Source organism: Hypanus sabinus, unplaced genomic scaffold (assembly GCF_030144855.1).
Source record: "Hypanus sabinus isolate sHypSab1 unplaced genomic scaffold, sHypSab1.hap1 scaffold_784, whole genome shotgun sequence".
Lineage (NCBI taxonomy): Eukaryota > Metazoa > Chordata > Chondrichthyes > Myliobatiformes > Dasyatidae > Hypanus > Hypanus sabinus.
In genome coordinates this window covers 92,591-108,070 of record NW_026781635.1, presented here as the reverse complement: position 1 = coordinate 108,070, position 15,480 = coordinate 92,591, and the positions used below count along the sequence as shown (strand labels likewise).

The window sequence follows — 15,480 nt, the reverse complement described above, 5'->3', positions numbered from 1 at the left end:
TTGGGCAGATGGGGCTCATCGGCCGTGATTATCAGCTCACCCAGCAGTAGGAAAACTCTGATCTCAAAACTCCACTGCCTTGCAACTGTAACCCCTCATGGGGAAGAGTTTGGGAGTAAACCCAGTGGGAAAAGCCTGGAGCTGTAGTCCCTGAGTCAGTGTTAAATGGTGTTCAACGCAGACTGGCATCTCCTGCGACACCTCCAGTGCCAAGCTGTGTCAGTCTATGTCGTTCCTTTGTGCACATCAGATGCATGGAGAGAGGGAGCTTGCTACTTCGGCAGAAGCTTCCTCTCCATATCGGAGTGTCCCGGCTTGCAGGGGCAGGACATCCATGGTCGACTCTGACAGACGGAGGCCTCCTAAGACAGCGCCCCACACCCCCACAGCAAGACTGATGAGTACCAGTTGCCAAGACTTCACCACCCTCTCCCACAGACACGATGTACATCACTGAGACAGACCCTTGTGGCTTCTTCCATTAACACAGATTCCATCTTTCCACCAATCCTCCATCACTGCGATTGAAAACTACCCATTTTCATCTCTGTCATTCCGATGGGTTATCGATCCACAACTTCACTGTGATTCTCCCCAAGACTCTGCCCGACTTGAGTATTTCCCGCGTATACTGCTCCTGTTCTGTTGCAAGAGCAGTGGACACCTCTGACTCCCCAGTGTGCAGATTGGCCAAAATGCAGTGTCCTGCTCTCCATAGTTCCACACCAGATCAATATTAACATCGTCTGTTAATGATGCAAACAATGCCTTAAATATAGTGAAATGTTGTTGTAAATGGAGGTGCAGTCAGGATTGCAATAGGATATTCAAGATTTCTAAACTTTATTGTCATTCCAACCGCAGTGCAATTATAACATAACAAATGCAACACTAAATAATAAACCCAACAATAAATAATAAAACACAACAGCCACATGTCGCTTTAAATCAAGTTATAAGTGTCCGGTGCAAGTTATAAGTGTCCAAAGCAGAGTCAGATAGAGCAGCTATTCAGCAGTCTGACTGCCTGTGGCAGGAAACTGTTTAGTAGCCTTGTGGTTTTAGTTTTGATGCTCCTGCAACGTTTACCTGATGGCAGAAGAACAAAGAGTTCATGTAGAGGGTGTGAGGGGTCTTTGATGATGTACCGTGTCTTCTGGAGGCATCGACGTTGAAAGAGGTCTTGGAAGAAGGTAGGGATACCCCAATAACCTTCTCCGCTCCCCTAGCCACCCCTGCAAGGCTTTCTGTCGGCAGCACTGCAGCTGGAGTACCAGGCTGTGATGCAAAAGGTCAGCACACTCTCAACCACGCCTCTGTAGAATGTAGTTAAGATGTTAGTGGGAAGTGATGCTTGTTTAAGCTTCCTGAGAAAGTGCAATCAGGGGAATGTTCACCTTCACAAATTACTACAACCAGAACGTGAGGATTGGACATTTTCAGGGACATCCATTGCTGTCAATTCTGTGCCTGCGAACAGAATTTTACTTTCTGTCCTAATATCCATGGAAGCATTGAATTGATTCATGTAATCTCAAACACTGAATGCTGAAATACCGTTATAAAGTTCTTTGTCAGATGAGCCGTTTAACGTTTTGAATATGTTCTCTGTTCCCATGGAAGATGTCCAACAGAAACACAAGGAGACTCTGCGGGCACAAACTGAAAAACTGAGAGTGAACACGATCCTGATGACGGAGAAGGTGAAGGTTTTCCAGCTGGCTGACCGATACGCTGAGCTCACGGTCATTTCTACTGTTCGAGATCGGACACTGGTGGAACATGAGCTGCTGGCAAGAGGCAGAGACCATGAGGATTATAGAGAGGAACAACTCCGCAGACAGCTGGAAAAAATCCGTACTGATCAGTTATTCCATAGCAGCTTTTCCCGGAGTAAATCCAAATCTGGGAGTTCAGCAGCAGTGGCCGGTGTCCCAGGGATCGGGAAAACAACGATGGTACAAAAGATTGTTTATGACTGGGCCATGGGGAAAATATACCAACAGTTCCAGTTTGTCTTCAGTTTCAAATTCCGAGATTTAAACACCATTAATTGTAGAATAAACCTGAGGGAACTGATTCTGGATCAGTATCCTTACTTTAGGAATATCCTGAGAGAAGTCTTGAAGAACCCAAAGGGATTACTGTTTATATTCGATGGTTTAGATGAATTCAAACACAAAATTGATTTTGCGGACCGTCGGAGAGATACAGATCCCAAGCACCAGTGCCCAGATCCCGAGTGGAAGTGTGAAGTGTCGGACATTGTGTACAGTTTAATCCAGGGCAAGCTGCTCCCAGGGTGTTCAGTGCTGGTGACCACCCGCCCCACTGTGTTACATTTATTGGAAAAGGCGGAAATAGCTGTCTGGGCTGAAATCTTGGGATTTGTTGATGAGGAACGGAAGGAATATTTCATGAGGTATTTTGAAGATCAGACGGTGGCGGAAGCTGTTTTCAAACACGTGAAGGAGAACGAGATCCTGTACACCATGACCTACAACCCCTCCTATTGCTGGATCCTCGCTCTGGCACTGGGCCCCTTCTTCACACAAAGAGTCAGGGACCCACAGCGAGTTCCCAAGACCATCACCCAACTGTACTCCTACTATATTTACAACATCCTGAAAAACCACAGCCGTGAGATTGAGAGACCCCGTGATGTGTTACTCAGGGTTGGTCAGATGGCCTTCAGAGGAGTGTCCGAGAAGAAGATAGTGTTTACAGATGGAGATTTGGTCAACTACAGTCTGCAGCCTTCCCAGTTCCTGTCCGGGTTCCTGATGGAGCTTTTGGAGAGAGAGGATTCTGCCCAGAGCGTGGTGTACACATTCCCACACCTCACCATCCAAGAGTTTGTAGCTGCAGTCGCACAATTCCTGAATCCAGATCCCAGGGATTTCCTGAAATTCCTCACTGATTCCCAGAACACGACAGATGGGCGATTTGAGGTATTTCTCCGTTTCGTTGCTGGTCTCTCCTCCCCAATGACAGCTCGGGGCCTGGTGGAGTTTCTGGGTCCATTTCCTCATGAAACAACCTGCCAGGTGATTGACTGGGTGAAGGAGGAAGTTAAACGCCAGAGTGGAAACATGGAGAGTAAAGCTGGTAAAAGGAGCCTCCTGAACACATTGCACTACCTGTTTGAGTCTCAGAATCGTGGACTGGCTCAGGAAACACTGGGATCTGTGGAAACACTTTCATTCAGTGGAATGACACTGACCCCGATTGACTGCGCGGTCCTGTCTCATGTCATCGGACTCTGTGATACAATAAAACACCTTGACCTGACGGGCTGCCACATTCAGTGTGAAGGAATCCAGCGGCTGGGACCCGGGCTGCACAAGTGCCAGGCGTTGAGGTAACTTGATTTATCTCTCACTCGGAACAGTGAAACTGTTCTATTGTGTCATTTCAATGTAAAGAGGTTTGGGTTAAACTGTGATAAATCAGATTGTGAAGAATTGTGACAAATGCCCAGGGGATCGGTCAGTAATTCCCCAAGGACGGGAGGGTTCTGTGGTTCCTTGTGAAGGGATGTTGGAGACTTCATCAGATCAGTGAACAACGACCATTGGTTTAATGGTAGTAAATCACAGGAATGGCCGTGTTTCCTGCTGCCTGTGACACGTCCATTGACAATGTTCCTTCTCACTGTTACTGACACCCAGGCCGACACTGACTGCAGGAGGTGGGTCAGAGATTCACATCCCCTTCCCGGTGAGGGACAAGAGACCGTCTGCAGACTGTCCCAGTGAGAAGGAAGAAATACCATTGCGAGATTGTCCTCCACTTGCCCTTGATAGAGTGTGACTTTGCTCACTACCAGATACAGAGAGAGAGAGACCGCATCTCCTCTGGGTCTCTGTTCAGACCCAACACACACGTACAAACATTTTCTGCCTCCTCTCGTCTTGTAGGATTATCGTTTACCCTTGGAATCTTCCTGTGGGACCTCTCATCCCAATCCCCCTTCGATTCTTAGGGATCTCGTCCCCATCCCCATTCCTCCTGTGGGCTCTCTATTACCCTTTCCTCATCCTCCAGTGAAATGTCTTTTCCCCAAACCCCTTCTTGCGGGATCGTTCTTCCCTATTCCCTTTCCTCCTGTGGGTTCTGTCTTCCCCATTCCCTTCCCTCCAGTGGTATCCCTTCCCATCTCCACTTCCTCCTGTCAGATCTCTTTTCCCCATCCCCCATCCTCCTATGGGATCTCTCTTCGCAAACCCCCTTCCTCCTGTGGGATCTCACTTCCCCATCCCCCTCCCTCCTGTTGGATCTCTCTTCCCCATTCCCCTTCATGTGGGATCTCTCTTCCCCATTCCCTTCCATTCAGTGGTATCCCTTCCCATTCCCTTTTCATCCTGTGGGATCTCTCTACCACATCCCCCTTCCTCATGTGGGATCTCACTTCACCATCCTCCTCCCTCCTGTTGGATCTCTCCTCCCCATTCCCCTTCCTCCAGTCAGATCTCTCTACCCCATCCCCCTTCCTCCTGTGGGATCTCTCTTCCCTATCCCCCTTCTTCCTGTGGGAACTGACCTCCCCATATTCCTTCAGAGAATCGCAAAATCATAGAACACTACAGCATAGAAAACAAGCCATTCGGCCCTTCTGCTCTGTGCCAAAACTTTATTCCGCTAGTCCCATTGATCTGCACCCACAACACTCCAGACCTTTCCTATCCATGCATCTATCAGATTTATTCTTAAAACTTAAGAGTGTGTCCGCATTTTCCACATCAGATTGCAGCTCGTTCCACACACTCACAAATCTCTGAGTGAGGACGATCCCCCTAAACCTTTCGCCCTGAAGCAAAGTCCTTTTGTAATTTATCTCTCCTAATCTGTGTGGAAAGAGCCCATTCATATCTACCCTGTCTATACCCCTCGTAATTCTGTAAACTTCTATCAAATCTCCCCTCATTCTTCTGCGCTCCAAGGAATAAAGTCTTAACCTGTTCAATCTTTCCTTGTAACTCAACTCCTGAAGAGCCGGCAACATCCTCGCAGATCTTTACTGCACACTTTCTGTCTTACTGATATCCGTCCTATAGTTAGGTGATCAGAACCACACACTATATTCCAAATTTGGCCTCACCAATGTTTTATACAACCTCACGATAATATTCCACCTCCTAAACTCAACTTTGATTTATGAATGCCCGGATGCCAAAAGCCTTCTTTACAACCCTGTTTCCCTGTGACGCCACTTTCAGGGAATTATGTATCTGAACTCCCAGATCCCTTTCATCCTGCGCACTCCTCAGTGCCCTACCATTTACTGTGTATGTCCTACCTTGATTTGTCCTACACATGTCTGCATTAAATTCCATGTGCCATTTTCTGGCCCATTTTGCCAGTTGGTCCAGATCCCTCTGCATGCTTTGAAAGCCTTCCTCGCTGTCAACAACACCTAAAAACTTAATGTCATCAGCAAACATGCTGATCCAATTTATCACACTATCATCTAGATCATTGATATAGACAACAAACAACAATGGTCCCAGCACAGATCCCTGAGACACACCACTAGTCACAGGCCTCCAGTCTCAGAAGCAATCATCCACTACCACTCTCTGTCTTCTCCCACACAGCCAATTTGGAATCCAATCTACAACCTTTCCATGGATACCTACTGTCTGAACCTTCTGAACTAACCTCCCATGTGGGATCTTGTCAAAAGCTTTACTAAAGTTCATGTAGACAACATCCACAGCCATTCCTTCATGTGCATTCTTGGTAACCTCCTCGAAAAACTCTACAGGATTCATTAAACACGATCTGCCATGAACAAAGCCATGCTGACTATCCTTAATCAGCCCTTGGTTGTCCAAATCTTTGTATATCCGATCTCTCAGAACACCTTCCAATAATTTACCTAATACCGATGTCAGGCTCACTGGCCTGTAATTACATGGTGCACTTTTGGAGCCATTTTCAAACAACGGAACAACATGAGCTACCTTCCAATCCTCCGGCACCGGACTTGTGGAAAAGGACATTTTAAATATTTCTGCCTGGACCCCTGCAACTTCTACACTAGTCCGAGAAAATATCATATCAGGCCTGGGGGATTTATTAACCTTTATTTGCTGTAAGGCAGTAAGCACCTACTCCTCTTTAATCTCTACATGTTCCATAAAACATAGAATAGTACAGCACATTCCAGGCGCTTCGGCCCACAATGTTGTGCCGACCCTTAAACTCTGCCTGCGATATAAACCCCCACTTTAAATTACTCCATATGCCTGTCTAGTTGTCTCTTAATCTTCACTAGTGTATCTGCCTCCACAACTGACTCAGGCAGTGCATTCCACGCACCAACCACTCTCTGAGTGAAAAACCTTCCTCTAATATTCCCCTTGAACTTACCTCCCCTTACCTTAAAGCCATGTCCTCTTGTACTGAGCAGTGGTGCCCTGGGGAAGAGGCACTGGCTGTCCACTCTGTCTATTCCTCTTATCTTGTACACCTCTATCATGTCTCCTCTCATCCTCCTTCTCTCCAAAGAGTAAAGCTCTAGCTCCCTTAATCTCTGATCATAATCAATATTCTCTAAACCAGGCAGCATCCTGGAAAATCTCCTCTGTACCCTTTCCAATGCTTCCACATCCTTCCTATAACTGGACACAGTACTCCAAGTGTGGCCTAACTAGAGTTTTATAGAGCTGCATCATTACATCGCGTCTCTTAAACTCTATCCCTTGACTTATGAAAGCTAACACCCCATAAGCTTTCTTAACTACCCTATCTACCTGTGAGGGAACTTTCAGGGCTCTGTGGAAATGTATCCCCTGATCCCTCTGCTCCTCCACACTACCAACTAAATTGCCATTTACTTTGTACTCTGCTTTGGAGTTTGTCCTTCCAAAGTGTACCACCTCACACTTCTCCGGTTTGAACTCCATCTGCCACTTCTCAGTACACTTCTGCATCCTATCAATTTCTCTCTGCAATCTTCGACAATCCTCTACACTGTCTACAACACCACCAACCTTTGTGTCGTCTGCAAACTTGCCAACCCACCCTTCTACCCCCACATCCAGGTCGTTAATAAAAATCACAAAAAGTAGAGCTCGCAGAACAAATCATTACGGGATACCACTAGTCACAACCCTCCAATCTGAATGTTCTAAGTCCACCATGACCATCTGCCTTCTGCAGGCAAGCCAATTCTTAATCCAACTTGCCAATCTTCCCTGGATCCAATGCCTTCTGACTTACTGAATAAGCCTACCGTGAGGAACCTTGTCAAATGCCTTACTAAAATCCTTGAAGATCACATCCACTGCACGACCCTCATCTATATCCCTCGTCACCTCCTCAAAGAACTCTATCTGGCTTGTTAGGCACGATCTGCCCTTCACAAAGCCATGCTGACTGTCCCTGATCAGACCATGATTCTCTAAATGCCCATAGATCCTATCTCTAAGAATCTTTTCCAACAGCTTTCACACCACAGATGTATGGCTCACTGATCTATAATTACCTGGACCATCCCTACTATCTTTTTTGAACCAGGGAACAGCGTTCTCCTCCCTCCTATCCTCCCGTACTATTCCCGTGGACAACAAGAACATAAAGATCCTAGCCAGAGGTTCAGCAATCTCTTCCCTTGCTTCGTGGAGCAGCCTGGGGAATATTCCGGCAGGCCCCGGGGACTTATTCGTCCTAACAACTCCAACACCTCCTCTCCCTTAATATCAACATGCTCCAGAACATCAACCTCACTCATATTGTCCTCACCGTCATCAAGTTCCCTCTCAGTGGTGAATACCGAAGAGAAGTATTCATTGAGAACCTCGCTCACTTCCACAGCCTCCAGGCACATCTTCCCACTTTTATCTCTAATCGGTCCTACCATCATTCCTGTCATCCTATTGTTCCTCACATAATTGAAGAAAGCCTCGGGGTTTTCCTTTACCCTACTCACTGAGGCCTTCTCATGCCCCCTTCTTGCTCTTCTCAGCCCCTTCTAAAGCTCCTTTCTCTGACTATTGGATCGTATATAATAATACCTATTACTGTGGTCACATCTTTCCCGTTCCTCAGCTCCACCCATACGGCCTCTGTAGACGAGCCCTCCGGGCTGTCCCGTCTGCACACAGCTGTGAGATTCCCCTGACTAGTAATGCCACTCCTCCCCCTTTCATCCCTCCCCCCCTATCACGTCTGAAACAACATAACCTCGGAACATGAAGCTGCCAGTCCTGCCCCTCCTGCAAACCAAATCTTACTAATAGCAATAATGTCGAAATCATCATGTACCAATCCACGCCCTAAACTCATCTGCCTTACACACAATACTTCTTTCATTGAAATAGATGCACCTGAGAACATTTCTATCACGTACAAGCCATTGATATCTGTCTATACAGGCAGTCCTCGCATGATCATTATCCCCCTCCACATCACTATCTGCTGTAATACTCTGCGCCCTCCCCCTGCAACCTTGTTTAAAACCCACGGAGGAGAAGTTGCTAACATAACGGCAAGAAAGTTAGTCCCCCCCCCCCCCCAGTTCAGGTGCAAACTGCGCAATTTCTTCCCCTGGAAGAAAGCCCAATTGTCCAGAAACATGAACCCGTCCCTCATGCACCATCCCCTCAGCCACGTATTGAGCTGCATTATTTCTAGCCTCACTAGCACGTGGCACGGGTAGCAATCCACCTGTGGGATCTCACTTTCCCATACCCCATTCATTCTCTGGGCTCTCTGTTCCCACTCCCCCTTCCTCCTATGGAATCTCTCTCCCCCATCCCCCTTCCTCCTGTGGAATCTCTCTTCCCCATCCCCCTTCCTCCTATGGGATCTCTATTCCCAATCCCCCTTCCTCCTGTGGGATCTCTCTCCCCCATTCCCGTTCCTCCTGTGGGATCTCTCTGCCCCATCCCCCTTCCTCCTGTGGGATCGCCATCCCCCTTCCTCCTGTGGGATCTCTCTCCACCATCCCCTTCCTCCTGTGGGATCTCTCTTCCCAATCCCTCTTCCTCCTGTGTGATCTCTCTCCCCTATCCCCCTTCTTCCTGTGGGATCTCTCTCCCACATCCCGCTTCCTCCTGTGGGTTCTCTCTGACCCATCCCCCTTCCTCCTGTGGGATCTCTCTCCCCATTCCTGTTGTGGGATCTCTCTCCCCCATCCCGCTTCCTCCTGTGGGTTCTCTCTGACCCATCCCCCTTCCTCCTGTGGGATCTCTCTACCCCATCCCCCTTCCTCCTGTGGGATCTCTCTCCCCATCCCCCTCCTCTACTGGGATCTTTCTTCCACATCCGCTTCCTTCTGTGTCTTTCCATCCTTTACCTTAGGTGATGTCTCTTCCTCCATCTCCCATCGACATTTCCTGATTCTCAAATCTTCCTCACTGTTTGACTTTCTCCCCTTCACACACTTTTCTAACCATTAGGGAATGAGAGAGAATATGTGGAATTTACAGGGTCACACCGACAGACGAAATTACTGCATTCGGTGAATTCATTGGAGCTGGGCAGTGAGGGACATTGACAGTGATGGGAACTACGATCAGTGAATTAATAAAGGGTTTAATGTTTCCTGAAATATCCGAGTGAGAGAAATGCCCTCAGACGGACGATTTTAATCACAATGTTCATCAATTTGTCTGTTTGTGTTTAGACTGAGTAATAATGAACTGGGGGATTCCGGAGTGAAACTGGTGTCTGCGGCTCTGAGGAACCCGGAGTGTAAAATACAGAGACTGGGGTAAGTACCAGACTGTGGGAGATTGTGTTTACAGTCACTGGGTGTCTGACACTGAACATTAATGTGATCAGTAATTGTTTTACTGGTAAACACTGGGGATTTGTACTGTCTCCTGTCTCTCTGTTTCCTTCACCCTTATTCTCTTTGATCTCCAGGCTGAGGGATGTCGGTCTCACAGATTCTGGTGCCGAGGATCTCGTCTCCGCTCTCAGTACAAACCCATCACTGACGGATCTGGACCTGAGTTTTAATAAACTGGGTGATTCACGAGTGAAACTGGTGTCTGCGGTTCTGAGGGACCCGGAGTGTAAAATACAGAAACTGGGGTAAGTACCAGACTGTGGGAGATTGTGTTTACAGTCACTGGGTGTCTGACACTGAACTTTAATGTGATCAGTAATTGTGTTACTGATAAACACTGGGGATTTGTACCGTCTCCTGTCTCTCTGTGTCCTTCACCCTCACTCTCTCTCATCTCCAGGCTGAGGGGTGTCGGTCTCACAGATTCTGGTGCCGAGGATCTCGTCTCCGCTCTCAGTACAAACCCATCACTGACCGAGCTGAACCTGAGTGATAATAAACTGGGGGATTCAGGAGTGAAACTGGTGTCTGCGGCTTTGAGGAACCCGGAGTGTAAAATACAGAGACTGGGGTAAGTACCAGACTGTGGGAGATTGTGTTTACAGTCACTGGGTGTCTGACACTGAACATTAATGTGATCAGTAATTGTGTTACTGATAAACACTGGGGATTTGTACCGTCTCCTGTCTCTCTCTGTCCTTCACCCTCACTCTCTCTCATCTCCAGGCTGCTCCGTGTCGGTCTCATAGATTCTGGTGCCGAGGATCTCGTCTCCGCTCTCAGTACAAACCCATCACTAACGGAGCTGAGCCTGACATCAAACTCTCTGACAGACCGATCTGTCCCCGCTCTCCGCCGCCTCATACTGACCCTCCCGAGGCTGGAGTGGATCGAGTGAGTGTTTGTGTTAATGTTCAATGTGATAAAATATCAGCGGATCCGCGGGTTCTCTGGTGATATTTGTCTGTGAGTATTGTTGAAACATTAACCCCGGTCCACTGTTACTGACACTTGTGTGATCTGTTTATTTCATCTTTATTCTCCCATCTGTTTCAGGTTGCGGGAGAATCGGTTCAGCGAGACGGGGGGTAAGGAACTGAGATCTCTGCGGGGAGTCAGACCCGGACTGACAGTGACCGTGTGAACATCTCCCCCCCCCCCCCCCCCCGCGGCTTGGGGACATTTGGCCGACTCCCCGCCCTCCCCTTTAACTACCCGCCTTAACTTTAACGGCCGCGCGCCAGGGCTGATTCCCAACGGTTTTAACGGAACCGGCGGGGCAGCTTCCGCCGGAAGTGCGTGTACGACACTCCCCACGTGACTCCCCAGGGAATTACCCAGATAGGAAGAGCCCGGGGGTCCGGGGCTCAGTCTGGGACACCGGTGTCCCGGGGTGGGGGGGTGGGGATGATCCCGGGAGAGAATTCTTTTGCCCCCTTTGCTGAGGACGGTGCATTTGGCAGCCTGGCCGATATAATGATGTTAAATGGACAAATCCCTCGGCAGTGACCCTGGATCTGCAGCGATCCCGGACACGGCCCTGAAGTGTGATTTTATAATCATCGGTTCCCCGATGCAGAGTGACGGTGAGAAACAGGACTGATTATTCAACCGGTCACTCCTTATCGCCGGTCAGTTAATTGTGTGTGACTGTGAGCAGATCATTTATTCCCGCACGTTAGCAGCTCACACATTGTTTCATTGATATTTCTCATAAAAAATCAATAAACCACTGAATCTTCCTGTCTTGTGTCGGACTCGAGTTTTATTTGAGGTTTCTGTTGCCCTCCACACCCTGTGCACTGCCACAGTGGGTCGGAGCTCCTCACACTGACACAGTAGCGTCTCAGCTCCAGGCTGAGGGAGGTCGGACAAGCAGAGTCTACGAGCCCAGGATCTCATCTCCACCAAAGCCCATTCCCTGGGCTCCGCTATCTTTAAGAGCTCCATCTAACTCTTTCCTGAAAGCATTCAGAGAATTGTCCTCCACTGCCTTCTGAGGCAGAGTATTCCACATATCCACCACTCCCTGAGTGAAAAAGTTTTCCCTCAACTCCGTTCTAAATGGCCGACCCCTTATTCTTAAACTGTGGCCTCTGGTTCTGGACTCCCCCAACATCGGGAACATTTTTCCTGCCTCGAGCATGTCCAATCCCTTAATTATATTATATGCTTCAATCGGATCCCCTCTCATCCTTCTAAATTCCAGTGTATACAAGCCCAGTCTCTCCAATCTTTCAACATATGACAGTCCCGTGAACCTACGCTCCACTCCCTCAATAGCAAGAATGTCCTTCCTCAAATTTGGAGACCAAAACTGCACACAATACTCCAGGAGGGGTCTCACCAGGGCCCTGAACAACTGGAGAAGGACCTCTTTGCCTCTGTACTCAACTCCCCTTGTTATGAAGGCCAACATGCCATTAGCTTTCTTCACTGCCTGCTGTACCTGCATGCTTACTTTCAGTGACTGATAAACAAGTACACATAGATTTCGTTGTACTTCCCCTTTTCCTAACTTGACACCATTTAGATAGTAATCTGCCTTCCTGTTCTTGCCAACAAAGTGGATAACCTCACATTTATCCATACTAAACTGCAGCTGCCCACCCACCCAAACTGCCCAAGTCACCCTGCATTCTCCTAACATCCTCACACTGCCACCCAGCTTTGTGTCATCGGCAAATTTGCTAATGTTACTTTTAACCCCTTCATCTAAATCATTAATGTATATCGCAAATAGCTGCGGTCCCAGCACCGAGCCTTGCGGTACCCCACGGGTCATTTCAAAGGGAATAGAATATAAAAGCGGACAGATAATACTGAACCTATATAAGACACTAGTCAGCCGCACTTGCAGTATTGTCAACAGTTCTGGGCCCTGAATCTCAGAAAGGATGTGTTGTCGTTGGAGAGAGACCAGAGGAGGTTTGCGAGGATGATTCCGGGAACGAAGGGGTTAACATGCGAGGAGCGTTTGGCAGCTTTGGACCTGGACTCACCGGAATTTAGAAGAACGTTGAAAGGACTGGTTCAAGGTGGGCATTGGAGAGGGGTATCCAGAACTAGAGGGCACAGCCTCACAATTGAGGGGCTCCCCTTTAGGACAGAGGTTAAGGAGGAACTTGGCTTTATTAATCCAGGCCCCAAGTTCCTCGCTCTCTGAAAGCGGCTCCGCAGGTCGACGGGACAGTTAAGAGGGACCACGGAACGCTTGGCTTTATTAATCCAGGCCCCAAGTTCCTCGCTCTCTGAAAGCGGCTCCGCAGGTCGACGGGACAGTTAAGAAGGCCCACGGAACGCTTGGCTTTATTAATCCAGGCATCAAGTTCATACGTTACGTCTCGACTTTATCAAACTCTAGTCTGGCCGCATCTCCTTTACCTTGCATACCCATGACCGTGTCGCCACCCACAGCTCCGATCTGCCAATTAAATTTGCCGACGACTCTACACTGACTGGCCGAATCTCAGATAATAACGAGGCAGCCTACAGAGAAGAAGTCATCACCCCGACACAGTGGTGTCGAGAAAACAGCCTCTCCCTCAATGTCACAAAAACACAGAGGAGCTGGTTGTGGACGACAGGAGGAATGGAGACGGGCTAACCCCTATTGACATCAACGGATCTGGGGTTGAGAGGGTGAGCAGCTTTAAGTTCCTCTGCATAAACATCACCGAGGATCTCACGTGGTCTGTACACACCGGCTGTGCGGTGAAAAAGACACGACAGTGCCTCTTTCACCTCAGACGGTTGAAGAAGTTTGGTGTGGGCCCCCAAAACCGTTTTACTGTGGCACAATTGAGAGCATCCTGACTGGCTTCATCACTGCCTGGTCCGGGAACAGTACCTCCCTCAATCACAGGACTCTGCAGAGAGTGGTGTGGACAGCCCAGCGCATCTGTAGATGTGAATCCCACTATTCCGGACGTCTACAAGCAGAGGTTTGCAAAAGGGGCCCGAAGGATCACTGGGGGCCCGAGTCGCCCCAACCACAAACTGTTCCAGCTGCTACCATCCGGGAAACGGCACCGCAGCATAAAAGCCAGGACCAACAGGCTCCGGGACAGCTTCTTCCACCAGGCCTTCAGACTGATACAATTGTATTTCTGTGCTATACGGACTGTCCCGTTGCGCCATGTTCTATGTTCCAACGCTGACCTAATCACAGACCAATTAACCTTCCTGGACTTTGGGTGGTCAGATGAATCCGAACGCCGCTATGCTAACCACGCCTGAGTTGAATAGGATTAAAATATTGTTGCCACTTACGAATCCTGCTGGAAGTGATTTTCTTGCATGGATACTCCGGATGATATAAATCCATTCGATACTCCCTAGTTTTTCCTAGAAACTGTTCAGGGTATCAAATGCCCGATTCCAGTCCTACTCGATCTCAACAATGATGGACATAACGGGTTACTCAGAGATAACAGTTTGTCCTTTCGGATCTCAGTTTTCCAGGAGAAAGTGCCACGTGTAACTGAATGGAAGCCTCTTTCAGAGAAAAATTATTCATATTTGTGGAAAACAACGTCCACGAGAAAGCTTAATGCTGATTCTGTCCACGGACTGTCCCTGATCTGTGGAATGATTCCAGAATTGCTGATCAATTTTAGCAGCTTTTGGGAAATGAGGTGTAAAGATGGAAACAGGTGGAGCCCGAGCTGTCCCTGGTGATTATAAAATCACCAGAAGAGAGGCAAGGTTTTACCAACTGCTCCATTATACCCGAAATTGATTGTTGTCGACAGGGTTGTCGATTGTTGCATCCAGTCACAAATGGCAAAGTTATTTCCCCTGATAGGAGATTATAGGACAAGAAGGCACGACTTCAGGATTGAAGGGCGTCCATTTAGAACAGAGGTGCGGAGAAATTACCTTAGACAGGCTCTGGTAAATCTGTGGAATTCGTTGCCACGGGAGGCTGCGGAGGCCTAGTCATTAGATGTATTCAAAGCACAGATAGATAGTTTATTGATTGTACAGGGCATCAAGGGGTCTGGGGAGAAGGCAGGTGAGTGGAGATGACTGGAAGAATTGGGTCAACCAACGATTGAATGGCAGAGCAGACTCGATGGATTAAACGGCCTACTTCTGCTGCTATATATTATGGCCTTATGGTCTGATATGCGTTACCACCCAACGAAAGGACATCAGTGCCTGGTGGACATCTCCACCCATGCACCGTTCGTGTTCCATTGCTGAGCATTTCACATGTCCCGTCACCAGATATTTATCTATTTCCCTCTCCAACTTGTGTAATTTACTTCATTCACCTGTCGCATCACAAATTTGTGTTAAAACTTCCAATATCCCACTTCTGCAAAATATATATAAAAATATATATCTTACATTCTGAGAATAGGTCCTAGACTCCGGCACTACAGGAAACATCCTTTCCACATCCACTCTTTCTGTGTCCTCTAGTCCTATCCTCACCCACTACAAGAAACATCCTCTCCACATCCACTCTATCTGTGTGCTCTGGTCCTAGAACCCCGATTACAGGAAACATCCTCTCCACATCCACTCTATCTGTGTGCTCTGGTCCTAGAACCCCGATTACAGGAAAAATTCTCTCCACATCCACTCTATCTGTGTCCTCTGGGCCTGCACCCCCCCACGATAGGAATAATCCTCTCCAGATCCACTCTATCTGCGTCTACTGGGCCTAG

General features: G+C 48.2%; 1 protein-coding gene across 2 annotated transcripts in view; it reads left to right on the top strand.

Moving 5' to 3' along the window:
- The window catches only part of LOC132390145 (NACHT, LRR and PYD domains-containing protein 3-like), a 35,500-nt gene extending 23,955 nt beyond the window's left edge, over window positions 1-11,545 (top strand). The window contains exons 6-11 of one of the 2 annotated variants that reach the window (XM_059962753.1): window positions 1,624-3,361; window positions 9,635-9,721; window positions 9,877-10,047; window positions 10,203-10,373; window positions 10,529-10,696; window positions 10,859-11,545. In XM_059962753.1, the coding sequence (XP_059818736.1) occupies window positions 1,624-3,361; window positions 9,635-9,721; window positions 9,877-10,047; window positions 10,203-10,373; window positions 10,529-10,696; window positions 10,859-10,946 (2,423 nt within the window). In that variant the 3' untranslated portion in view covers window positions 10,947-11,545. The remainder of the gene's footprint in view (window positions 1-1,623; window positions 3,362-9,634; window positions 9,722-9,876; window positions 10,048-10,202; window positions 10,374-10,528; window positions 10,697-10,858) is intronic. The other variant, XM_059962754.1, reaches the window with a different exon arrangement.
- The last annotated feature ends 3,935 nt before the right edge of the window (window positions 11,546-15,480 follow it).